Source organism: Amblyomma mixtum, chromosome 5, assembly GCF_055824585.1.
Source record: "Amblyomma mixtum isolate Tamu chromosome 5, ASM5582458v1, whole genome shotgun sequence".
NCBI lineage: Eukaryota > Metazoa > Arthropoda > Arachnida > Ixodida > Ixodidae > Amblyomma > Amblyomma mixtum.
Window position 1 is genome coordinate 190,823,199 of NC_143016.1, and position 27,405 is coordinate 190,850,603.

The window sequence follows — 27,405 nt, forward strand, 5'->3', positions numbered from 1 at the left end:
GGCTTACACAATCTTTTTGTTTTGTACAGGCAAAGGATGTGTACTTCACACCTCTGAGCTTAAAGCACAGTTTCCATCTTCTGCACATCGTGCACAACTACTGCCAGTGCCAGTGGAAATTGCAGTCCACCCCACGTTGCATTTGCTATCAGCACATCACCTTCTAATTCAGTGCTCAGATTATCATTAATAAAGTTTTCTGGGCCGGAAAGGCAGACAAGTTTTTCGCTTAAGTGTGCACACAATATCCAGCAGCATACGCGATAGCTGGAAGTATTGGCTTCTTTTGCTTCACATCATCACCCATCACTGCAACATCAAATTGCTTGATGACGGCTTGCAGATCGGTCGTTTGAACACTAGGTGCAACAGCATCGAGGTCAGGAAGCTCACGAAGCTTTTGTCTCAGCTTCTGCGCAGAGTCATGAATCTGATGTACTGAAACATGGTATGTGCTCCAAGCAGCTGTCCGTACCTGTCAACCTGGTCCACCAAGCTGTAAGTTTGAAACTCGCCTAGCAAAACATACTTAAAGTCCAGAGCCAAACATACTTAAAGTCCAGGTCTTCAGTGCACTTGGTTGACACTATAACAGGAGCATGTGAGGTAGGACGCAGTGCCGTGTGAGTTTCTTTAGTCAACTGTCCAGCATCATGCTGCAGGCTCCGCCAGTGGTCCGGCCAGTCCACAATCTTGTTTAGAAAGTCAATCTGAAGACAAAGCTTTGCACTTGTGGGCTCTTGAAATGCGGCTAGGAGGCGCTTACCCTTGAATGGCGTCTTGACGTTCACTATACGAGGGGGTACCCAAAAGAAACCGGAATAATTTTTTGAATCGGCAAAGCTTCTGTGGTACCGCGTTTTGCCGCTAGGAGCGCATAGAACGAACATTTCAGACTCAGTAAGCCGAGTGCCGTCGCTGAAGGAGGTCAGACTAGTTTAGGCAGAGTTTTAGAGTGACGGCTGTTTTGTGTGAGCGTCGTTTTTGCAATGGCTGATGTTCGTGAACAGCATGCGCCGGTGAAATTCTGATTTTTTCTCGGAAAAAGTGGAACGGAAACTCTTGAAATATTCAGAAAGACGTTCAAGGACGATGCTATGGGGACAACTTAAGTGTTCCTGAATTAAATCCTGAACAAAGCAACATTCATGCCAATGGAAAACTTCAAATTCACCTCGCCTCAAGAAAGCTCGTCAGGTGAAACGAAACCTCGAAACAATGCCGATTTGTTTTTTCGACGTGAGAGGAGTCGTCCATTCAGAATTTGTTCCGCAGGGTCAGACAGTTAACCAGCCTTTCTGCTTGGATGTTTTGAAAAGATTGGGCAACAGTGTCCGGTGGAAGCGGCCTGATTTGTGGCAGACGGGTGACTGGTTTTTCCACCATGGCAATGCCCCTACTCACACAGCCCTGTCTCTACGACAAATTCGGACCAAAAATGGCATGACCTCTGTTACTCAACCCTCATACTCACCCGACCTTGCCACGTGCTACTTTCTTTGTTTCGTAGAATGAAAAGACAGGTGAATGGAAAGCGTTTCGCTGATGTTGCTGAGGTGAAGAAAAAAACGACGGAGGGACTGTCAAGCATTACAAAAGATGAATTTAAACAATGTTTTGAAAAATGGAATGAAAGATTCGACAAACGTATTATTGTAAGTGGAGAGTACTTTGAAGGATATTAAAGGTCTGTGCTTAAAATATGAACAAATAAGTTCAAACAAAAATAAGTCCGGTTTCTTTTGGGTACCCCCTCGTATTCCACCTTGTCAAGACTGTTAACAAATTTTAATGTTCCATTAAAATAAGCGATACTGCAGTGCTCCATTGTGCCGCAACAGTCGAACTGTTGAAGATCTTATGTGCAAGCTTTAAGCTTTGCCGCGCTAGATTGGATAGATTTCGTGCCGTGAGGGACAAAGTTGGAGGGAGTCGCAAGAGCCCATTTTTTTTCTCCCTCATGCGGCTTGCAGTCTGTTAAAGGCGGCTGTCGGCACTGATGGATTTTCCCGAGAGGGCACTGAATTCTGGAAAGATGATGCGCCTTCCACTATTTCCGACGCACTTCAGGATATGAACTGCATTTAGTATAAAGAAAGGCCCTTGATGGGTCTGATGGGTGCTTACCTTAGGAGGATCAGCAGAAAATTTCCTTGTGGTTGACTGAGTTGTCGTACCACCACAGCAACCACTCTGATTAAAACGTCTTTTAGTTGCCTGATTATCAAGAAACTCATGCAGTGGCCTTGTGCCACTGGAAATATATGCACAACTTCCTTTTATGGTGATAATAAGCTCTGTATCGTGAAGACGTATGCCGTTTTTGCCGTGTCATTTTATCTGCCTTTGTACCTTTCACATGTCCACCCTTGTACTGAAATGACATCTGCAAGTGGCTCTTGTTCATTATATGTGTCACAATGCTCCCATGGTCTTTCATTGTTAATGCCAGCCTCCATGTGTACCTCTTGCTGCTCTCTTGATGGGCTAGCAGGGTAAGGTGCACAAATTCACTGCTGCCGCGGTGGCTCAGTGGTTACGGCGCTCTGCTGCTGGCCCGAAAGACGCACCCCGGCTGCAGTGTTCGCATTTCGGCGGAGGTGAAATTCTAGAGGGGCGTGTACTGTGCGATGTCAGTGCACATTAAAGAACTCCAGATGGTCAACATTATTCGGAGCCCTCCACTACGGCATCCCTCATAGCCTCAATCGCTTCGGGATGTTAAACCCCATAAACCAAGCACAAATTTTTTTTATTGTGCAGGGACTTGGGAGCTTTAGCTTTCCTGTGCTTCTGATGAATTTGTAGGCATGTGGTGATATTGTGTACACATGGCTGCAGAACACAAGGAAATCAGCTGTTGAACTTAGCAAAGCGCAATTAAAAGACAGGGACAAGAAGAAGAAGCACACAGGACAAACGCTTGACATCAACTAGTTTTTTACTCGGGAAAAAACACATATATACAGATACATAGAGGGCAGAAAGAAATTATAAACCAAGCAATGAATCAGCTTTATCACAAGTTTGTTAAGCGTGAACAGGCATTAAGGTAAGCAATTTCCTTGCGTGATAAGGTCAGGGAAGGAGTGCTGATACAATTTTCAGGTTTCTTTCTAATGCAATAGGCCTCTATAATTTCAAAAGGGTTGAAAATTGGGCGAGTTGGTACGAATTCGTGCTGGTGTGGCACCACAGGGCGTGAGTTTGCCATCCTTGCTGCTGCTTGACGCCGAGGTTGATTATCTTCAAAGAACACTAAACCATGATAACAGGTAGATTCGTCGTGATTTAACGTGTGTTCTTGCCTGTAACCTTTGTAACCGTGTTATGACTGAGCATGTAACCATAGGTTTTGTCTATATATTTTTTGTGCTTTTAATAAACTTTGTCAGTTGTTAGTGAGCACTTGTGTTGTTGTCACTCTGTCTCTGTCCCTGTCCCTGTGGTGCCACACCAGTATGAACTCTATAATTTCTCTGTCAAGCCTCTTTTTTCCTTTACCGCACGTGCGTGTGGCATTGAACTGCGGCTCATTTGCTTTACATTTTTTACATGACTTGCAGTGTTCTGCTAGGTGCCCATCCGTTGCTACAGCTTGCACAGCACGACGGTGTTCCCTCAACCTATCGTTCAGGCACCTGCCTGTCTGGATGCGCTTTGCGCTTTGCTAAGTTCAACATGTATTACCAACTCGCCCAACTTTCTGCATTGCTTGAAATCAGCTGGGTAAGCAGATGCCTTGGTTAGGAGAACGAGTTGCTATGTCACAGGTTTGACCCCTGCCACTCATGTGGGAAAGCTGAAAATGACAGTTGCTGCAGGAGTAGCACTACGTACTTCAGCAGAATCTCTAGTTTGGAGTCGATTCTTTGCAGAGTTCTTCACGATACCTTCCATGGCATCCAGGGTTTTGTCATCATCATCATCAGCAGCAGCCTGACTACGCGCACCACAGGGCAGATGCCCCGTCCATGTCTATTCAATTAACCCTTTCCTTTGCCAGCTGCAGCCACTATATACCCGCAACTTTCTTAATCTCATCTGCCCACCTAACTTTCTGCCGCCCCCTACTACGTTTGCCTTCTCTTGGAATCCACTCCGTTACCCTTTAGGACCAGTGGTTATTTTGCCTTCACATTACATGCCCTGCCTGAGCCCATTTCTTCCTCTTGATTTCCACTAGGATGTCATTAACCCGCGTTTGTTCCCTCACCCACTCCGGCTGCTTCCGATCTCTTTCCGAGGACTTTGTCAATCATTCTCAAGTCAGAGATTGTCGCAGGAAGCATGAACGAATCTAGGTTTTCTAACCTCATTTCACCAACATACTCCGCCAAAAAAAAGTTTGAGGACACTGTCACTGCACAATGCGCAACTCGAGCTGAGGAAAAGTGACCACCATTGGGTGACCACCTTGATCCGGAAATCGGTTCCCACAGAGTCCACTCTCTGCTGTCAACAGTTCGTTAAATTGTTCTTTTCTTCCGTTTCGTGAGACTGGATTGATAATTACATTGCTTCCTGTAAAGCTTCAGCTTCCAGATGAGTGTGCTTTTCTTCTGGGCTGTCCCGTGCTGAAGTCTCTTGACGAGGACAGGTATGCAGGGGAGAAGTATGCGAAAGGTGCCTGGGATTGCACCAGGCTTCAATCACCTCAGCTTGAGGAGTACTCCAGTCACTTTCCCAATCATGTTGGCGGTGCAGGCTACGATCTCACTTCCCAGGAAGTGGTGCTCACAGGGCTGTAACGTAAGCGCAGACAATGCAGTGCAAGATGAAAGCGGCACATTACACAATTGTAGGATCGCAGCGTACTGACAATGCAGTGACTTCTGCCCTATTTCTTTGATTCAGTACGACGATCATCAGCAACGCTGTGCGTCATAGCCGATGCCACTTTAGGATGTTAAACCACATATCGGTCAAGCAAAACATAATCGAATAAAGAACTAATTAGGGCTGCAAAGCCATCTAGTTCTGCACACACTGTGTCGTGATGATACCATCCACATTGTCTGCCTGGTATGAGAGGTGGCGCTAAATCAATTTTTGGCTAAGCAGAAGTACAACTGAGACCCGATGATGTTCCTGGAGCAGCTAGAGCTATATAGTTCTTTTTGTGGGAGAAAACTGAATGCATAAGGCATGCAATGCTAGGAGCAGGTTTGTTATTTTCACCTCTAATATTTTTTTGTTTCCCCTCATGTCTGCTCTTCAGTCGCCTTGCTCTGAGCACCGAGGTTGATGGGTTGCTAAGTCTATACTATTAGCTTAATTTGAAAACTGCTTCCAGTCTTGCATTCCTTACACATTGTAAATATCTACCCATGAATTAAAAATGGATTTGTGATGACAATTTTCTCTTCTATTGTTTGGCCAGACAATTTCAATGTTTTTAATATCACGGGGACTAATTGGCTTGCAAGTGAAATGATTGTATATTTGAAATGAGAAACAAGAACTTAAGTCTGTGCAGTTTCATTTCTATTGGTGTATAAATAAACAAAAAAAAATAGCTCCAGAATATGACATTCTAGTCAAAATCAAAAGGAAAAATGGGCTTGGGCATGGCATGTGAAGTTGAAGTTGAAATTGAAAGTTTATTTGTGATTCCAGAAGAAGTTACAAGAATATGCAGCAAGAGGTCCCAAGGTACAGGACTCCAGGTGGGACCTCCTATGAGAATAAATTTTAGTACACAACTGATCAGAAAACAGGAGCTCAAAAGAAGATCAATCTGCACAAATCAGATTGCAAAGCAACACAGACAGTAAATAGCAAGATGGTTCTTAAGGGTAATGCACTGGATACCAAGAAAAGGCAAGCGCAGCAGGGGACTTTGGAGAGCCAGGTGGACAGATTAGATTAGGTGGCCACGGCCGGCACAGGACCAGGTTAATTGGAGTGATATGGGAGAGGTCTTTGTGTGGGTGTTGTTAGGCTGATGCAGGATGGAGATTTCTTCTGTACAGTTTTTGCATGAAGTCGAGGGTTGGACGGAAACCCGTCTGGTCGGGGGTGTACATGAAGAAGAAGGCAGAACACCGACCAAAATAAAAATGAATACTTTAAATGACGTTTCGGCTCCCGCATGGGAGCCTTGTTCACAATAAGGTACAGACGTGAAAAGGCTGGCTATTTGTGCTTGAAAATGTGCCCTAGGCAGCGGGCGTATGCACTAGGAAGTGCCCCGTCAGTGCGATTAAGAGTGTGTTCGGTTGTCTGAATGATTAAGGATTCCATATATAGGCGGCTTTTGAGATTCTTTTCTGTTTTTAAAATGCGCGCATTGCTTCAATCTATGTCATGCTGCCCGCTTTCAGAATGTTCGGCGAGTGCATTTGATGAAGCTTTCTTGTTTTCAACATCATACTGGTGTTGTTTCAATCTTTTAACAAAGTTTCCACTTTCACCCACATACACATGGTGACAGTCTCTACACAGTATACTATACACTACGCCCGGAAACTTTTCCTTTGGCAGGCAGTCTTTTACGTTGACGAGAGTTTGCCGCAACTTTTTCGCCAGCACATGTGACACCTCGACGTCGTAAGAACGCAGGATGCGCGCCAAGGTTTCGCTGATCCCAGGCACATATGGCACAGGTGCACGTTTTTTGGCGGCTGGGCCACTGTCAGATCGCGGGGGTCGCAACAATTTGCGTTCCACAGCGTTGACGAAAGGCAACGGGTAGCCACATTCGGAGAGGTCCTTGTGAACTCTTTGACGGTCGGCTTTTGGCGTCCTCTGGCTCTGTGCAGATGCGGTCTGCTCGACGAAAAAGCGAGGCAACCACTGATCTCTTGTGAGAGGCTGGGTGAAGGGAGTTAAAGTGAAGATAGCGGCCAGTATGAGTGCTCTTTCTGTACACTTCGAATGAGAGTGCGGTTTGGCTTCGTTTCACTAAGACATCCAAAAATGGAAGCTGTCCATTCTCTTCTTTTTCAACTGTGAACTGGATGGCTCCTTCGATGCTGTTAAGATGCGCTGTGAAATCAAGTAAAGCATCCTTCTTGATAATAGAAAAACAGTCATCGACGTACCGCACAAAAATCTTTGGTTGTGGGCTGAATGAATCTAGTGCACGGCTTTCCAGCCATTCCATTGTTAGGTTTGCAGCGGTAACAGAAACTGAAGCGCCCATGGCTGTGCCGTGAACTTGTTTGTAAAACACATGGTCGAAAGTAAAATAAGTGTTACTCAGGCAGAAATGCAGGAGTTGCCTGAGATCCGGTACATCGATTGGCGACCTGCCAGGCAAAGTGGCATCAGATTCCAGGGCTGCCGCGCAAACCTCGACTGCTAAGTCAATTGGAGCGCTCGTGAAGAGCGACTTGACATCAAAAGAGACCATGTCACAGTCGTCAAGACGCACGTTTCGAACTTTTTCTATAAAGTCAGCAGAATGACGCACATTGGTGGGGGTTCTTCCGACGAGCGGAGCAAGTATGCGATGCAGGAAGCCGGAGAGCTTGTAGAGGAGTGAACGGGTGAAATCTACGATTGGCCTCATTGGAACATCGGTTTTGTGTATCTTAGGAAGGCCATACAGCGCCGAAGCTGAGCTATTGTGACATAGTAGCGCGAAGTAGAGGGACTTGTGCTGGGGTGGCACCACTCGAAAGACGTTCGATAGAAGCTTTTGCAACTGTGTCTGTATCTTTGCCGTTGGGTCCTTCTTGAGACGCACGTAAGTGCTCTGGTCATTCAGCAAGGCCAGCATTTTGCTCTTGTAGTCGACCTTGTCGAGAAGAACAGTGGAATTTCCTTTGTCAGCTGGTAGAATGACCAAATCGGCATTAGCTTGGAGTTGCTTGATTGCGTTGCGCTGAGCTGAAGAGAGTGCCGAGGAGGCCTGAAGCGGACGCAGCCTCGAAAGAGCGCCGATTGCGCGAGTACGTGCTTCTTCGCGGTGGAATGGTCCACCTTGCTGATTGCATTCTCCACCACGCATACAATTTTTCTTTTGTCTGGCGCCGGCGCCACATTGAAGTTTAGGCCCAAGTTGAGTACGGACATTTCAGCCGGATTAGGCTTATACGAGGACAGGTTGTGAACTGTTGACAAAGTGACGTTGCTGCATGCAGGCCTATCCTGATGTGCAAGCCTGTTGAGTTTGTTTTCGTGAGACTGTTCTGCTCTGGCTGAAGATAATTTGGCCTGAAAATTGGCGTGTAGCTGCACGCTTGGGAAAACTGCTGAGTACTGGTGCTCTAGCTGGCGTCGTGCAAAGAAAGCTTCGTTTTCTAGTTTCCTAATCGTTTGTTTGCAATCTAAAATTCTTGCCTGTAGTAGAAGTCGTTCAACCTTGGCGACCACGCTGTAGCCGAAACTTGTTGCAACGGGCCTGTTGAGGCGGAGGGATCGAGGAATGAGACCAAGGGTCTTGCATGTCATGTTGAAGTTCAAGTGACCTTTGAATGATGCCACTCAAGTAGTCACGGAAGTAAATCGACGGATTTCGGTGATTGCTCTTTGGCCAGTTTTGGCATGCTCGTCAATAAAATCTGTCAACTTTACCAATTTTCCGCGTTTGGATAATAATAATTTGCACCTGAAGGGTATATTTGGCGTGAGCTGAAATGCTTAGACATGATCATGCAAAGAGACGGGCTCTTGAGACTGAACTTGATTTTGGATGGCTGGGGCGACGTTACTTGCTGCAATGGATGGCTTGTCGCTGACTGGGCGCGTTGCCGCAGGATTGTGTGCTTGGTGATCGTCTTAAGGAATTGTGTGCTTGTTGGTCGTCTTAACCGGTTCTCAGATGGCAGATTTTTAGCTGACTGCTCTAGTGAAGCCGACTGCCTGCCTTGCAGAGTCCCGCCAGAAGTCAGAGGCAGCGCTGAGCTCCCTGCTGAGTGCCCTGCGCTGTGCCCTGGGCGTGGCACCTCCCCCCCTCCACGCGGAAGCCGCAGAGGATGAGCAGCTGGTGCTGAGCGCGGTCCAGGGCCTTGTCAGCCGAGTGGGCACACTGGCCAGGACCAAGGTGCGTGCCACCATGTGACATGGCTCTGCAAATTGTTGTGCTCTCTGCTGTGGCACCACTGGGACGTAGACGGAGTGGCGACAACACAAGTGCTCACTAACAACTGACATTAAAGCTCTTGTTGTCACTCCGTCTACATCCTTGTCCTTGTGATGCCACAGCTGAGAAAGTAAGAATTCGTACCAACTCGTCCAAACAGAAACAGTTTTGTGAGAGGCGATATTGTCCAAAATTTCCACAGATTCAAACTGTGCTTGCTGGTGCTGTGAAGAACAGAAACGCCATTTTCGGTACACAGTGAAATGGCAGCTAGAATATGGCGGGACTGTTGACCGGCCTCTCGTCAGTGGGGACCATAAGCTGGTCTCTACTGAACTGAAGGCCTGCTGAGAGCATAATGATTATTCCTTAAAACAGCGCAAAAGACAAGGACACAGAAAGAAAAGACACACACCGCCATGTGTGTATATACATGTATATTTCATGACTAAATTTAGTTGTAAGTCAGCGCTGTGTGTGTCTTTTCTTTCTGTGTCCTTGTCTTTTGCGCTGTTTTAAGGAATCATGGTTCACCACCTAGCCTGCACGTCTACCCTTGTAAGCCCAATGATTGATGGAGTATTAGGTGAGTGTTAGTTACGCCAGTGCGAATGGTGCTTGTTTTGGTTCAAAGCGGATTAATTTTTTTTTTCTAATTTCGAACCGAATATTTCGAACACGTTGAATGGCGTTTTCAGAACCATGTACTTTTCTAATACACGAGGCCATTAACTGAGGAAAGGAGGGTAGTGCTTTGAAGCTGTGTTGACCTTCTGCAAAAATGCTCATCGGGAATTGGTGGAGTTGACCTGCATGCGGTACCAACATGTTTGCGGTATGTGAGACCCATCTCTGGTGTTGCTGGTCTTAATGGCAGCTGCTGCACCCACTCCATGGACACCTGCTGGGCAGCACTACGGATGGATGGATTCTTTAAATCAGGCCCCCTTAGCCACTAGTACTTATATAATATATGTAGTGCTTGAAGGGCAACTTCAGGGGTTTTTAAATCTTTTGAGATATTAGAGAGTTTTAGCAGAGCGGGCTTACTGTCCGCTCCGCTCGCAGTTCCTGGCGGAGCTACAGCAGAGCGTCGCACAAGAGTAGAGTTTTAGCGCTGCGTCTCCTCACGGTCTTCCCCGTCCGCTAACTGGACTTGCCAGAAAATAGTTGTTAGTAAGCCTCACTGATTTATGCGTGAATAAATAAATAATAGTGGCTATGTTTGCTATATGCTTTTTGGTAACAGCGGTGTAGAAGGGAAGGTGGCGGGATGCCTGATGTGTCAAGGTGTGTCACTGCATCCACATGAATATTATGAAGATCCTGGGCATGGCCGCGAATTCAGTGCATACGCGCAGGACAGGGGTATTTTATGCAAAGTTGGTGAAGGGACTGTGCAACTTGGAATGTGCGCCGGACAGCCTTAAGCTGCTTAAGGGCGGCAAGGGAGTCGGTGTAAATGTGAACAATATCGAAAGTGGGTACGAGTGGAAGGGAAGCAGTTGCATTGTGTATTGCTTGAAGCTCCGAGGCAAGGGGGGAGCAAGTTGGCATCAAAGTACAGTCTGGAGGAAAAGAGAAATGACCAATTTGAAATCCTGCGCACCTGTTGCCGTAACTTCAAGGTTGGCAAGCAGGTTCAGTTAAAACGAAAAAAAAAATGATAGCGCTTTAGAATGGCTTTAAAGAGAAGATGTTTAGAGGGCAACCTTGGTGTCGTAACTTGGTGCATAGAAAAAACAATAGTTCGAAAGTGATCATTGTGGTTGATGGACTTAGAAGGGGTCTGTGCCTATATAGTAAGGAGTGCCTTTGCAGTATCCTGGGTAGGTGCAGATTTTATGAATTGCTTCGAGGGATATAATAATTCTGGAGCACATCATATATGCACAAACATTATGAAACACCTCAATGCTAATTCCATACTAAGTCCAACTAGTGTGACTTCCATCAAAAGTGCATCCTGCATCACACAGCTAACCGAATTTTTTCACGAGATGTGAGGTCTTGGATGGTGGTATTGTCATTGACTATGTGTTTATAGTTTTCAAGAAGGCTTTTGATGTGGTTGATCAAGGATTGTTAGTCCACAGGCTGCATTGTTTACATGTGAATGCAAGGGTTCTGGACTCGATCAGGGAATACTGAAGTTTAAGGTCTCAGTCATCATCATTATCAGCAGCAGCATCACCCTGACTACGCCCACTGCAGGGCACTGCATCCCCACAAAAGTAATGTTCAACAGCCTAGCAAGGGAATAGCAGTTCCCAATTGGTAGCGAGGTGCTGGAAGTGGTAAGGGAAATCGGCTACTTTGGGCAGGTAGTGGCCGCTGATCCAGATCATGAGAAGAAAATAAGTAGAAGAATAAGAATGGCCTGCTTTCTATTGTGCAATAGCCGTGAAGGTGACAAAACCTTTGTCATGCTTTAGGTGTATAACACTTTATGGAAGTATCAAACAAACGAGAAAAAAAAAATCACGCTTTTGCATCAGAGCGGGTGGGTTGGCTCTCTTGTTCTCATGTGGTGTCGCATGTAGGAAAGCCCACTTCTGGAATTTCCCATGAGGGTCAAGCCTAGCAGCATCCACGTGGTGGACAGAGAAGGAAGTGAGAGATGCCCATGATTGACTTGCTTTACAGAGAGACGCGGATACAGTGCACCAGTGGTGAGAACAAAGGCACATGAAATTAAACTTTCAAAAAACAGCGCGTATGTGTGTCACAAGGAAAAAGAATGTAGTATCTACAACATAAACGGACAAAACTTGCAAACTGTCTCCGAATATAAGTATCTAGGTATACGTGTTAGTTCAAGACTGTGTTGGCATCAACATGTTGATTATGTTTTTGGAAAGGCTCGCAAAATGTTGGGTTTTTGTGGCCTAACAGAAGGACGTTACCGAATATTCTAGTTCTTACATTAGGTGTGTGCTTGAATATGCACATACTGTGCGGGATCTTCCGACAAATGTTAATAAACATAAATTAGAAGGGGTTCAGAACTTCATGGCCCGTTATTTTTTTCGAAATTACAGCAAATAAGCCATTATGGCCAGTGTACTACCCCTGTCATACGGGCATTTCGGAGGCCCTCGAATCGATAGTCTATTGTCTCAAAGGCCATTGAGCACTGCTACGTGGCCACTTTCAATGGCCGTGGAGTAAATAGTCTGTCGAGTCAACGGAGCAGCGTGGAACTCTATCCGGACTTCGAGGGCCTTCGAGCGTTGCCCATGGCTGCTAGCATTGCTTCGAGTGGCGCCAGTGCGTGCTCTCGTGCACGGTACAAAAGCATGAACAAACAGATTTTTCTTCATGAGACGGAGGTGTGTGGAACTACGTGTTATCACATGCTGTTCGGCACACCTACTCATCTAGCCACCATACCAGCTGTACCAGTGTTGCCAGACTGTTACAAAAGGCAGTATCGTATGAGAATATCGTACAAAAGGCAGTATCTTTCACGACAATGCAACTGGCTTTTAATGATATCTAAAAACCTCCCATGACTCCAAAAGAAATGCGCTTCAAAATTTTGTTCAGATTTTTAAAAATATTTCTGTTATTTGCTGAAAATCTAAACTAGCGATTGTGGCACCACACAAGCTTGGCGTAAAACACGAGAACCATTTCAATAGCCATCGAGATTTGCTGTGAAGCAGGGACACAACTCCCTTGAGTTCAATAGTGTGTGAGACTCTCAAAGGTTCTTGACTCAGTGGCCATTGAAACCAGCCGTGTGACAGGAGTATAAAGCAGAAATTAAAATGGTAACCTCTTGAAGTGAGAAGGAGCAAATTACGGCTGAAATTTTTTCATGAAATCTATTACAACAGAGCTGCTATTCCAAGAGAAAAGTGCCGTCTGTTGCAAAAGTTTATAATCCACCATGCTGTTCATTTCAATGGCTCAGTGGGCTGTAAACTTTTGCGACAGACGGTACATTTTTCACCCTCACTACAAATCTCAGTGTGTTGACCACAATCACAAAGTGCGCGAGCTCAGCTAGAACCAATATGTTGGAATCGCTGTTTCTTCGCCATACTTTTCAAGAATGGAATCCCTTATTTTCATCTTTTGATAATATTACTGACAATGAAATGTTTGCGTCATTATTGTAATTCCCCCCCCCCCCCATTGTAATGCCACAAATGGCGCTGTTAGTAAATAAATAAATATTAAAATAATGTGTTGTTATGGAAAGGCCTGTAGTGTGTTCTGGTGCAGAGAAAGGGCTAGTTAAAGCTGGAACTGAAGGCCTCATTGTTGTACGTGGTTAAAAAAGCTAGAGGATATTGAGGCTGCCCCATGCCACCCCACGCAGGAGCGGCTGGAGGTGGAGACGGAGCGCTCCCGCCGGGAGCAGCAGCAGCTCCGGGCACAGCTGGAGACCAGCGCCAGTGAGCTGAGCCGGCTGGAGGCAGCCCGGGACAGGCTCAGCACAGGTGGGACGATTGTTTTGCCAACAAGGGAAAGGCTTGAAAGAGGCTGTGCTGGGGTTGGGGAGATATTCATGACGGGAAAACGACGCAGAAACACGGGACGAGAACGATAACACAGTACCCATGATTCCGAGGGGGGGTACGAGTGCAGCTGCTTGGTGTGCAGGGAGTGGGACTGCAAGTACATCTTCATCAGCCTCGCTACGCCCACTGCAGGCCTCTCCCATATCTCTCCAATTCACCCTGTCCTTTGCCAGTTGCGGCCACCGTATCCCCCCACACTTCTTAATCTCATCCGTCCACCTCACTTTCTGCCGTCCCCTGCCACACTTTCCTTCTCTTGGCATCCAACATGTTGCCTTTAAGGACCAGCAGTTATCTTGTCTTCCTGTTACATGCCCTGCCCCAGGCCATTTTGTTTTCTTTATTTCGACTAGGGTGTCATTAACCCCCTTGTGTTCCCTCACCCACTCCACCCACTTCCGCAACGATACACCTATCATTTTCCTTTCCATAGCTCGCTGCGTTGTCCTTAACTTAAGCTGATCCCTCTTCGTTAGCCTCCACGTTTCTGCCCCGTAGGTGAGTACCGGTAAGATACAGCTGTTGTAGACTTTTCTCTTGAGGGATATTGGTAAAGTGCCATTCATGATCTCAGAGAACCTGCCATGTGCGCTCTACCCCATTCTTCTAGCTGCTTCACTCTCGTAGCCTGGATCAGCGGTCACTACCTGCCCTAAATAACTGTACTCCCTCACCGCTTCCAATGCCTCGCTACCAGTTGTGAACTGCTGTTTCCTTGCTAGACTGTGGGACATCATTTTGGTTTTCTGCATATTATTTTTTAGACCGACCATTCTGCTTTGCCTGTCTAACTCATTGACCATGCTTTCCAGTTCATCTCCTGAGTGACTTAGGAAGGCAGTGTCATCAGAGGGTAATTAAGGTATTGCTCATTAACTATTGTTCCCAACTGTTCCCAGTTCAGGTTTCTGAATCACTCCTGTGAACAGGCGGTGAATATAATCTGGCCATATTTGAACTTCGATTGACCTCCCCACGCCACCACTGGCCACCTTCACCTTGCACAAGGCCTCCATTCAAAATGCACACAGCCATGGAATGAAAATTCTGTCGCCTGTGTGAAATTTTGGCTTAGACTAAAACAACCAAAGTGATAAGTAAACCCAACTAGTTTCGCAGAATTGTTACATGAATTTTTATTGCAAGTACAAACCAAGTGGCCCATTTTTCAGTACTATGGCTTCGCTTAATCGTTTCTTTCAGCCTGCCTTTCTGCTCTGACCCTTCTTTTACCCCCCTCAATGACAATTTTTTTCTCTCTCTCTGCGTTCAATTTTATGTTTACCTTGTACTACCCTGCTTCCCTTGGCATCGCTCCTTAGGAACACTTCCTCTCTATTCCTTTCCAATCCTCCCCCCTTTGATGCTTTCTCTGTTTTCTCTTTTTCCTTTATATTTTTTCCCCGGTATCTCGTTCTGCCATGCTGACTAATCCTTTATCCGAGTTTTTCAGGTCAACACTGCCAGCCATACCAAGCCACCTGTCACAGCTGGGCACACAGCATTTCAAGCCCACGGTCACCATCTCTGCACGCTTCACACCACCGGATTCATCTCTGCTGAGCTGGCCTCTCTCTTTTCACAGTTTTGCAGGTCGGCCGGTTAATCATCTTTAGCTGCCGTCATGCCTGGACAAGATTCACTCCCCAATCCTTATGCCATTCCCACTTCATGCCCTCCTTCCCCTCATTGGGCCTTCCTCCTCAGAGTGAAGACTTTGTTTAAACCCTACCAGTGATCAACACTTTGCCCAGACGAAGACAGGTCCACATGTCGGAACGTTGGCAAGCACCCTCAGCCTTTTCCCTCCCTTGTTCACTTTGTGGCTATCGAGAACTGTCTGACCAACCTCTCTCCATTCATGCATCCCTGGGAGTCTTCCTACCACTCCTGGTGCAGTGGTGCACCACTGCTCTTCTATGGCAGGTGCTGTCTCATGATTAAATGAGGTGCCGCCTGGCACAGTGCGCACGTTGCTAGGTGTATGTTTCCTGAACTGGAAGAAGAGCTGCTCTGCTATGTGATGGAATTTCGGAACAATGGCTACGCTTTGACAGCGGACATGCTGCGCAACTTCTTGTAAGATGTGCGTGCGCCAGAGCACAGCACTAGCTCAAGAGTCAGAAGCCTCCACGAGGGACAATTAAACGTAGAATAAATGCTGCTCAATCCCTGATTGGTGTTGTACTTAAAAAAAATTTTTTTTTTGCACATCGCATGTATGTGCCACACTCCGAAATTATGCCCTTGAATCTGGAATAGAATAGTGCAGCCCTTACATGCATTTATACAGTATATACCTGGGCAGGTAAGCGGCCTGCCACGAAACTGGCTTCAGACAAAGTGACAAACGCACAGCGGCTAAATGCGGGGAATGGCCACTCTATGTAGTAGTGTACTAAACCGCATATTCTGGTTGGCTGAGTGCACACCCGCTGCCTACGTCATGGGAAATCCGCATCATCCTTGGTCTGCGTGTGTTGTGTAGATCCAACTGCACCCGCATGTCTGTGCAGGAAAGCTAACCTTCCGAAACACACTGATAGATAGCCAGCTTCTTGGATTGAGTGGAGTTCTTAAGTTCTGAAAAAATTGCAGTGCAGTGATGACAATGCAAGAAAGTAAAGGACAACACATGCGCACATGTGTTGTTCTGCGTGGACCTGCACATATCCTGAAGGTATCCGAAGGTGCCGCTGCACAGAAACCTTCTTTGCACTCGTGATACACAGGCTTGGCACTGCAACAGCTGTTTTTAAAAACCTGTCTTGTGTTGCCGTTATTGCGGTGCAATTTTTTAAGTCATTCACCAACTCGCGGCACAGACAGTCATTCCCGAATTTCTACCTATTGGTTGTGTTTTGTACAATATATCCGTACATATTCCTGTACATTCATGTTGTAGCTTTACAGTGCTCAGGCAGCCAGTGCTAGGTGGTCACGTGACCTGCCACCTAGGGAGGCCACCCACGACCAGGTGGGCACACAGAGGGACCATGCCTAGGGCAGCTGAGCGGAAGCTCTAGTGCTAACACATTGAAGTGTTTGCACTGAAATTGAACTGAAGATCATTCTGAAAAAAAATTCCAAAGTTGCAAAAGGTGCATTGTGTATTCTGCTGCAAATTTCTGCTGCAAATTGTTATTTGGAGTAACACTTTGCTTTTCTGTTAAGTACTGCATGGTCTAAAAAGTCGTTGAGGTGCTGAAGTGCACTTAACTTGAGAAGGCCATAAAATTTTTTTTCACTGTGCAGTGGACACTACGAGCAGAAGGTGATGGTGTGGTGGCTGGCATGTGTTCGTTGTGTCTTCCTCCTGCGGGTGTCTTTTTTTTTTGTGCTACCTTTTTATTTCAGCATGTGAGAACCTGTTGGGGCCTTCAGCTGGGGCTCATAGCTTGCACTCCAGTGCAGCCAAGATGTGGGACAGGGCAGTTTCACATTTTTCTGAGGCCTTGTACTTGGGCGCAATTAGTTTGGTTGCTCTGCTCCTCTTGCCAGGGTGACAGGTATTGTGGGCACTCCGCTGCCACAGAGTTGCATAATATGGGTTTCTGACATAGTTTCCCATTGGACGTCGTCATCATCAGCCTGGAATCTAGCAATATTTATCCTCGTGTATTTTGCCACCAAATGCAGAATTCTGTTCGATTGCTTGTGCAGGATGTCTCTTTTTTTCGTCGTTTCTAATGGTTTGCATGCGAGCACTTCTCTGTGTGCAGGGACGGAGAAAGCGTGGTCCTTGTTGACCGTGCCACTGTGGCAGTGTTGCCCTCTCTCTCTCTCTGTGCGTGTGTAGAGGGCTGCTGGCAGTGGGTGAGAGGAGCTGTTTGTTTCCGTGTGCAGAGAACGAGGAGCTACGTGCCCAGACCTCGCAGCAGCTGGAAGAGGCCTCGCGCCTGCGCCTCGAGCTGCAGACGGTGCGGTGGGAGCACTCCTCCGTGCGCGACCAGCTGCACGAGACCCAGCGACGCCTCGAGCTGCACACAGCACGGCTGCAGGTGCTTGTTTGCCTCTGAAACTGCACACTCTGAGAATGTGTGGAATGTGAAAACCGTAATGAACCCACTTTTTAAGGCGAAAGCCTTTAATGCCTCATACTGTCTTGACCAAGGAATGTTAGCAAATTTGTCCACATTTCGGATGCATACCTTGTATGGGCATATGCCAATTAATAGCCAATCGATACTTTATCGGGTGCAATTGAAAGACATCGGAACATAATATAAAGTGATTTCATGATTATATCATTGCACTTAATGACTAAATGACTAATTGGTAATTAGTAGTAGTTAAGAAGTGGCATGTGGTAGTCTGCACTGCACTTGTACCTTAACTAAGACTAATTAATCAGTGTACTAGTTAGGGTGACGTTAACTATCACTAACTCTACACTAACTAGTATCACGAAATGTGCAAGTCATGCTTAACTATCGGAGAGCGACTGTCTAGAGAGTTCCATAACTTGACAGGTGAGTGACAGGACATGATGGATGGCATTGGAACAATGGTAAAGACCAATTAGCCTAATTAACCTTTCTAGTCAGACCACATAAATAAATAAAACCGAGCAGGAAATTGGTCAAGTTGGAGAATCAAACCAGGGTCTCCGGAATGCGAGACAAGCACGCTAACCACTCTGCCATGCCAGCTCGATGGTTTGGAATGAACAAAGGTGCATCTAGCTAATACAGTGTCTTCGTTCACACCCATCTTCCTCCCTTCGCTTACCCCGAGGTGTCGACAGTGATATGACAGACAGATACATTTCCTTTCCTCAAAAACCAATTTACCATCGAGTAAGGGGTACAGCCAAATGGGCGATGGCGTTCTGTGGACTCTCTGGCATCGTTGGAAGACACTGTCGTGTTGCATCAGTGACACAAGCAGCAACACCGCACTTAAGGCTTTTGCCTCACCACACTTTAGGTCAACGAAGTGCCCCCCTGAATTTTTTTTTTTTCAGGAAAGTTCACATCAATGTGGGGAAGGGTTCAGTACACAGGGAAAAAAAATAGCCCCCCCGATATACCAGGTTAAGCCAAATGTGACTTGAGAGTGCTACCATGTTTGCCCTTGTTTAGAAAATTTGAGTTGCACACTCAAGCTCTTGCAGTCGTTCCTCGGATTTCCTCTTGCAATAAGCCACCTGATTGCTCGTTGCAAATAGAGTTGTTGTTCCCTCTGTTCGGTCATCTTTGAAGCCTCTTGCAAATGGCTCCCGACTGCATGTTCCTCCGGTGAATTCTTCATTTGCCTCTTTTTTCTCTCTCTCCTTTTTTTTCTTGTAATGCGAATGTTTAGCATTGTTTGCTTCGAAAGGTGCTTGCTGTATCACGGTGTGATTGGATGATTTTGTGATAATCGATGGCTTTGGCCAGTTATGCAAGATAAAGTGAACATTCTCGACACAGGCCCTGATGGTCAGGTGTGCTTTTTTTATGTGAGGTTAAAAAGAAGTAAATTCTCAATGACAAAATTCGGGGGTGTGTTCATTGCGCGAGAAAATACTGTGGGCTTTTATATCGGGTTTTCTCCACTTAACTGCTACTGACACAGTTCAATACCGCCGACCCCACCCTATGACCGTGATCGCGCGCGGTACCGAGCTCACGCCGACCACAGCAGGCCTTGCTCTGACGGGGAACAAAGGAACGACACCCTGGCTGACACAAACAGGCATTTATTGCTACAACAACAATAACGCCAGCCAGCAACAAAGCACAAGAAGGAATCAAGGTTGTCCAACTCGCCAGCAAAGTTGCAAGTGAACATTCGCTAAGGTAGGGGAGTACTCCAAGGGATGAGCTGGAGGGAAAAATGTTCCCTCGAGACCTTGCATCGCTCGGGAAGAGCGGAGCTCCACGTTTGCACACGACTAGTTCCTGATCCAAAGCGAGCTGTCTTGCACGCGCAGCAATCATGCTGTCCGTGGTGCTCGTGTCGCTGCGCCGGAGCCCTCCCTTGTTAAGGTAACTAGAAAGGACACCACAGGGAAACAAACCCTAAAGGGGACAAAGTGAGGCGAGGTTCTCATAATACAATATTACTTTCTGTGATGCCATATTGATGCTACTCATTCAGCTCTGTTGTTGAACACATTTCCATCGGTTGACTGTGCACAAGTCTGGGGACGGGTGAATATAGAGCTTAGATAAAATAACAGAGCAGGCTGTGGTTGCAGTAGTAAGTGGCACCCCAGACATGTCCTGTTTTTTTTTTCATTTCTCGATTGAAAGGGCGCTAGTACAACAACACAGGTGTTGTCTTTCACGTGTTTTAATCCTAGCTCCCTTCGAGTTGGGAACGTCAGCAACTTGCTTAGTAACCTGTCATTTCCTGTGTCATTATGCCTTTAACTGCTATATTTTCTAGTCTGCATATTGCACCTGTGTGTGTGTTACACCCTCTGCAGACTTCAGTTCTTCTTTAAAAAAAATCCTAGATAAATTGCACCAATCCAGAAGGCACACCTTTTTATTTGGTAAGTGCTATAAAAATGCGCTGAGCGTCCCTTCGTTTGATTTTGTAGTGAAAATGCATGCTTGCAGCAGCTACCATGCGCAGACAATTCTCGAGCTCTGGTCAACGTGTCTTTTTCCCACGGTCTGCCTTTTTTTGCTGGCTTCATCGTCCATAGTGTTCCTGCAGCTTTGCGGCAGTTCCAGATCATTTTTTGGTTCTTGTATAAAAGTCTTCCTGCTGCACAGTTACCATTCTCCACTGCATATTCAGCGACACACAACTTGAATTTTGCATCACTGCTAACTCCTTTCTTGTGAGGTGTTGTTATGTTGAGTAAGAAGAGCACAGGACGTGCACAATGCCAAAGGGATGTGCTGTCGAATTCTGAACTTTGGAAAATGTGACTGGATGCATCCACCGCCGATGTATTCTGTCCAGTTGCATATAAGATAACATTTTACTTAAAAAGAACTGAGTTTTTTCCTTTTTTATACATATACTCGGAGATTGAGAACCTCCAGAGCAGGCTTTACTGCCAACTACAGGACTAGCGTTCGTGGCGACAAGAAGGATGGGAGATGAAGATGAATATAGACAAATGAAGATCAGGTACTTGCACTATTCATCTCCCCAGACGAAAGTAACCATCCTGGTTGCAAGTAGAGGGATGATGGGCGACAGGCAAAGGGCAAAGGGCAAAGTGCGACGATCTCGATGCCATGACAGCGACATGAAGCGGGGGTGACACATTAGTTAATGGGGAACGTTTGTTCAAGCACTGTGTAGGGACCAGCAAGCGGTTCTTAACTTTTTCACATAATCCTGGAGTGCGTATGGGCGTCCAGTGCAAAACCTCATCACCAGGGTTTGAAAAAGAAACGGCACGGTGGACAAGGTCTTAGTGGAGTTGGCAGGAGGCCTGGGAAGCTTCTGTGTTCAATCACACAAGTTCACCGCAATGGGCGATGTGGGAAGTAAATTGCTTGTGGAAGGGTGCTAAAAAGAAAGGAAAGATGCTCCCATGACGAAGGCAGGGGTCTGGCCATAGACGAAGAAAAAAAGTTGGTAACGGGTTGTTTGTTGTAGCACAAAATTGAAGGTAAAGGTAACAGTTGGGAGCAGGGAGTCCCAGTTGGTATGGTCAGGTTGAAAGTAAGTGTAAAGCATGTTCAAAAGGGTCCGCTGGAAGCGTTCTGTGAGGCCACTGGTTTGGGGGTGATAAGCGGATGTTGTTTTTTGGGTGGTTCGGAGGCATGAAGAACTTTACTCTAAGATGGTGGAGAGGACAGCCTTGCCACGGTCGCTGAGGAGAACACTAGGAGCTCCATGGTGGAGAAGAATGGCGTGCAGAAAAAAATAGGCTATATCTGAAGCGGAGCTGGAAGGAAGAGTAACCATTTCTGCGTATCTGGTGAGGTGGTCCATGGTGGTGACTACCCAGCCATTGCCCACCGGTGTTAACGGCAAAGGTTCGTAAAGATCGATGCCGACAACTTCAAATGGGGTAGATGGGCAAGGAAGAGGTTGCAGGAGGTGCACAGAAGAAGACTTTGACCGTTAGCGGTGTTGGCAGGGAACACAGGAGGCGACATATATTGCAACGCTGGTCAAAAGGCCCGGCTAGGAGTAGCAGCTTTTAAGGCGATCATAGGTCTTCTGGGAATCCAAGCACTGGGGAACAACAGAAACCCAGGAGTGGCCAAGAGGGTTGTAGCTGTAATGGAGCAGTACACCATTTTGTATTGTGAAATCGGTAAGCTGACAGCGCAGTCGAGCATTCAGAGGCTGCATAGCACTGGTGAGGCGGTCGTTGAGCGTTCGGCAGTAAGTATCGGATTGCTGTGTAGAGACGAGATTTCTGGGCATGGTTGAGATGAAATCAATGGGGGCGGTTGTCACATCATGAGGCGGTGTGTCCTCAGGACGGCCTGGTGACGAAGGAGGCGACACTTGTGTGGGTGGTGGCAAAGTAAACGGGCGACGAGAAAGAGCATCAGCATCCTTACGTTGTTTTTCACATTTGTATGTGACTAAAATCTAATCCTTGGAGGCGGAGAATCCAGCGCCCGAGCCACCCAGACAGGATCATTAAGGAGGACAACCAGCACAGTGCATGGTGGTCTGTTACAACCATGAAGTGCCGGACTGAAGTGCCTTGGACATCGTGTTGGTCCCAATTCGATAGCGCGCCTTGATTACCCCCCTGGTGGGATTTTACCTGGTATGTGTATAAAAGTGCGGGTTCAGTTTTTGCTCAAATAAAAGTTGGAAGTTCAGCGCTCTTTACCTTCTTCTCGTTCTTCTTCCTGTGTGGTGTTCGCGCTGCTGATATGGAAGTGCCGACCATATGGATAGGGGCGGAACTTTTGAACAGCCCAGACCACAGCGAGGCACTCCTGTTCGGTGATGGTGTAGTTCCTCTCGGCTGGAGTCAGGGTACGACTCGCGTAGACCTTTTTGGCAGATGAAACTTGTCGCTGCAAAAGCACAGCACCAAGACCGTGCCCGCTGGCAGAATTGTTGAAGCAGATTCATCAAAGTGGCAGAGGACAAGATCGGACGTCAGAGCTTGTTTAAGTTCTGCAAATGCTGAACAAATCTGGAGGTAACCTTCCGTTACACTGCAGCAGTTGCCAAAACTGCTACCCCAAGTTTAACGAAACTAAGCTTCTAGCTAAGGCTCAGGACAAGACTGCGAGAGAGGTGATTGAGGCCTTTTTCATTGACCTAAGAAAAGACAAGTGCATTAGCACGCCTTCTGTTCAACTTTCTAGGAATGGATGGTTACATCTTTTTGGATGGTTACATATAGACTCTTAACCTGTTCGCTGCTCTGTAATTTAGTTTCCTTTTAGAATTTTTAATGTGCTTTCATTTTATTTGCCGCCCTTTACATGGCTTTTATCCCCATCTCTCTTGTTTCTTTTCATTGTTAAAAATTTTCTTAATGTTGTATGCATATTTTCATGATGTTACGCACTTCTTTTCAATTTCATGCAGCTCTGTATTCTTATGCTATGCATTGTTGTCAGCCCATATGAATGCTTTTTTACCATACCTCGGCACGTGTTGATATGTTCACATTCTTGGGTGTCTTATAATCTCACTTAGATATGCCTTATTGCTCTTTCTTTTGTTTGGTTGTTGAGTTCACGCTCCTTCATGCAGCTCGCCTCTAGATATCAGCAGATGTATAAGTAAGGGCTTCTTATGTCGTCATTAAAATTGAAAGTTCCGCTTCTTTCCTGTCGTCTCTACACCCTTTTTTTCCTGCGAACGTCTTTTTAGCGCACAGCCTATCAAATATGGATAATGTGTTTCAGAAGTTTGCAGCAGGTGGACATCAATGAAATCGGTCTGTAGCTGGAAATTATTTGCTTGTTGCCTGACTTGTGGATCGGAACAATATTAGCGACCTTCTAAATTCGCGGGACTGTTCTGGAGTTGAGTGATTTCTGAAATATAATTGTCAGATAACGTGCACACCATTCTGAATACCTTTTTAAAAACATGTTAGGAATGCTATCCGGACTAGGTCTTTTGGTAGTGTCTATTCTAAGTAAGAGGTTATGAATTGCAGAACAGGATATTTCAATATTTGGGAACGGTGGTGATGAAAAATTGGGGTACAGAGGGCGGAATGCGCTCATGGGAACTAGGGGCAAGTCAGCCTCCTTGACATTTCAATCAGTTTCCTGGCATTCGAGGAGTGCTTTTGCTTCTCACACAGTGGCCTCATCGAGGCATTGCTCCGTTATGTCGGTGTCCTGAAGTAGCCTCTCTGATTCTCCGCAAGTTGTAAAGATGCAGTGAAAAATTCAGCTAGCGTAGCCTAGCTGTGCACATAGAATGCACGAAATGCACAAAGTAGCAACGTATGAACTGCGTGCTGCCTTTGTACTCGCATTAGCAGCGCAGAGGCCCACTCGGAACAGCAATGCATGCCACATGACCGGTTGGGCCAGCAAGGCATACCAGGTGACGGCACCTGTCTTGTTCTTGCTTTCTTGGGCCATGCTAGCCCTGCTGCTCGAACTTGTCAAATTTCACTTTGTTAAATTGAGCGGTTTCGCTTTCAACCACAAGTCTTCAGCGCTGTCCGTCTTGTGCTCATCGCGCTTGTGCTTTGCCCACATGGCTGCACGAAATTATTTGAAGCCCACCAGTGCGTGGTAGGCCTGTCTCTGCAGTTCTCTTTCTTGGATGGCCATTTTCTTTCCTGAAGGGGGGGGAGAGGCGGCGGCTGCGGCTGGGAAACTTTCTCCAGTCCTTCGTTGGTAAGCGGGAGTTTTTCGATGGCAGGGCCAAGCTCACAGTGCCTCCACGTTCACTCTAACCACGGTCACGGTGGTTTGTTGGATACCTATTTTGACAGTACCTCTGCCCTGGTTTGTAATAACTGAGAGTTGGTATTACTTTAGCCGTTATAACTGGGTTCTACTGTACGCTGTCGTCTGGCAGAATGCACATGATAACAATTCGGGGCTGGGGTTGGTGATGGCTTTCTGTCGCTTTGCCATTCCAGAGGAGGTGCGCATAATCGAAACCACACGCTGCAGGAGTTCCAGAAACATTTTTGCTCGAGCAAATACGTTGAGATTTCGAATGCCAATCATTTTGGTTGAAATAAATTTAATACTTTACTATTCACAATGTCCAGTGCCAAGGTTTCTTGCGCCAATTTGCTACAGAAAAGTACAGTTAGCCCTCGGTGCTCCCGAAACGTCTTTCTTTATTGACTTTGGCCAGTGACCAGCAATCCTCATTATAAGTTGCGAAACAGGAGAAATATTTCGATAAATGGCACTTGGAGACAAGTGTCAAAGTACTGAAAATTTCAGTGTGCTGATCATGGATTGTAAAAATTTGCGCCGCCGCGATGGCTCAGCGGTTATGGTGCTCGGCTGCTGACCCAAAAGACGCGGGTTCGATCCCGGCCGCGGCGGCTAGAATTTCTTTGGAGGAGAAATTCTAGAGGCCCGTGTACTGTGCGATGTCAGTGCATGTTAAAGAACCCCAGGTGGTCGAAATTTCCGGAGCCCTCCACTACGGCGTCTCTCATAGCCTGAGTCGCTTTGGGACGTTAAACCCCATAAACCATAAACCATAAAAATTTGCCTTCTCTCTAGCGTTCATTTGCAGAGAAGGCATCATTATAAAAACTGGGCTCTTAATTATGATGAAAGGAACTCCGTACAGCAGCACATGAAATGCAGCCAACAACAAAGAATGCGTTGGCTGGCGTTGAGAAGGCATCTGGAGAGGAGGGGGGTCCCTGGGTTTGCTCCCATTGTGACGCATGTTGGCTGTCAGTGCAGCGCTGAAATCATGTGCTGCATAGTGAAAGTCATGCTTGCTTGTTGATTGCATCAAAACCTGTGCGCCATGTAAACCACTGGCTGATGGCTCTTTATCTGAGTTTTGAGCTTCTTTGTTGTAGGAGCAGTGCGAGCAGGAAAACCCACCGCATGCAGCACAACATGTTGGCTCTCTGCGGCCACACGATTCTCGGTGTTTGCTCGCAGGTTTGCACTCATACCGGGTTGGGCGCCTTTTATGCAACACTTTCATTTGAGGAGACCCTCTCCGATGTTTTGCACTTAACCAGCACTCACTGTATTTCCAGCGTTGGTGCCGCATCCTCAGAGTTAGGGGCAACTTCCGCTGTATAAGTTAGTGTGTCCATTATAAAGAAGATTGTTGACCAAATCCAGAGATATCTTGTCCTTTCTTCTGCTTAATGAGAGAGATAGGGTGGCCAGTAATTGTCTCATTCCCAGCTGGTTGCAGCTGTGTCTTTTAATGTGGGTTTGCATGGAGGGGAATGGCAGTGTGGGCCTCCATGTTTGCAGACTGCTGGGGACCCTGTGCTGGATGCCCAGCTGTCCGAGAAAGAGGCTGAGCTGCAGCTGGCAGAGGCTCGGCTGGGACGACTGCAGCGCTACTCGGCATCCAGCCAACATCGGCAGGTGCTGTGCCACCATATCATCCATCGTTAGGTCTTGCTCGGTCAGCGATTGCTGTACCTGAGACCACTGCCCCAGAGACCATGGCTGACTCAATGCTGCTGTGTGCTCTGAATGCTCCAGGTTCTGTCTTTCACTGCTTCACTTGTGCAGCCTGCTAGAATTCAAACTTATGCAAAGTTTGTCCACTTTTGAGTCCGCGCTTGAAATTGAGAAGGTGATTACATGAATGCACTGAAGCTTTGTCATACTCAGTGACGCTTTGTTTACTGTCTGCAAAAATGGTCCTCGGAAATAGGGGGAGTCTGCCTACATGTGAAGCCGACGTAATTGCAGGACCTTGTAACTGCTTTTGAGAGATGGACTTTCATGAACACCTGCGTGCCCACTCTGTCGGAAGGAGGCACCCATGCCCTGTTGTGTTGTGCTCACAGAGAAGGAGGACATCTGCTCAGTCAGCTCAGGCTCAGCCGTACATGCTGCCATGCCGATTCTGGTGGCGGGTATAGGGAACTGGTACAGGTGTAGCTCGGGAGCAGACACCCAGATCTGCGCTCACATGTGCATGCAGACCAGCCCCAGCATGTGTGCCAGTGCATATGCGGCGCATACACCCCCTAGGAGGTGGGTCCATGGGTTTTGGCACCGGATGTGCCGTAGTTCCATTCATCATCATCATCATCATTATTTATTTACCCTTAAGGGCCCCAGGGGGCATTACATGGAGGGGGGCGAACAGTAATCACAAGTCACAAAGATTAAAGTTGGGAGCATTAATTTAGACACATGTAGATACAGTTGTCAACACTTCAAAAGAAAAACAAGCGAGTAAAGTAGGTAAACAAAAGAAAAGAAAAGAAAGAAAAAGGGCCTTCAACAGGACTTATTAGGGTAATAAATCAATCAACATCTGTTTAAATTTTAGGCAATTAACTTCATTCACAACACTGTCTGGAAGGACATTCCACTCCACTATGGCAGCTGGCAAAAACGAGGAATTGAACGCATTGGTTGGACGCATTGTGGAACACATTGGTTAGAATTGGACGCATTGACCACATGAAAGAAGCGTTACTTGCTTGAACCATTACAACAACAAAGATGAAAAGAAGGACACATGACAGGCGCTTTTCTTGACCCGAATACTTCAAGGTTTCAAATATCAAACATTCGAAAAAAATCAGATACTTTACCATGCAACCAAATATTCGTAGTTATCAAATATTCACACAGACCTACTCATTAGTGCACCTGATGTTGATGGTACCACACTGTCAGCTTGAACAGGCAGAGCATTTGAATTAAGGGGGATGCAGCTTTCAGCAGAACTTCTTCATTTCTTGATGTATTTGCATGAAATTTTGTTCAGCGTATTGGAAGTAATTTTGTGACTTCTTTCACAAAATTTCAC

The 27,405-nt window shown here is 46.5% G+C and overlaps 1 protein-coding gene and 1 pseudogene across 13 annotated transcripts in view; one reads left to right on the forward strand and one right to left on the reverse strand.

The window, feature by feature from the left end:
• The window catches only part of LOC149345254 (uncharacterized), a 179,693-nt gene that overhangs the window by 109,836 nt on the left and 42,452 nt on the right, over window positions 1-27,405 (forward strand). For 12 of the 13 annotated variants that reach the window (XR_016283260.1, XR_016283261.1, XM_089546514.1 and 9 more), the window contains 4 exons: window positions 8,823-8,992; window positions 13,362-13,482; window positions 17,410-17,564; window positions 25,881-25,997. Coding sequence is in view for 11 of the 13 variants with exons in the window: in XM_089546514.1 (XP_089402640.1) it covers window positions 8,823-8,992; window positions 13,362-13,482; window positions 17,410-17,564; window positions 25,881-25,997 (563 nt within the window). In the remaining 2 variants the exon portion in view is untranslated. The remainder of the gene's footprint in view (window positions 1-8,822; window positions 8,993-13,361; window positions 13,483-17,409; window positions 17,565-25,880; window positions 25,998-27,405) is intronic. The other variant, XM_089546524.1, reaches the window with a different exon arrangement.
• Window positions 5,820-7,414, reverse strand: LOC149345255 (uncharacterized; annotated as a pseudogene).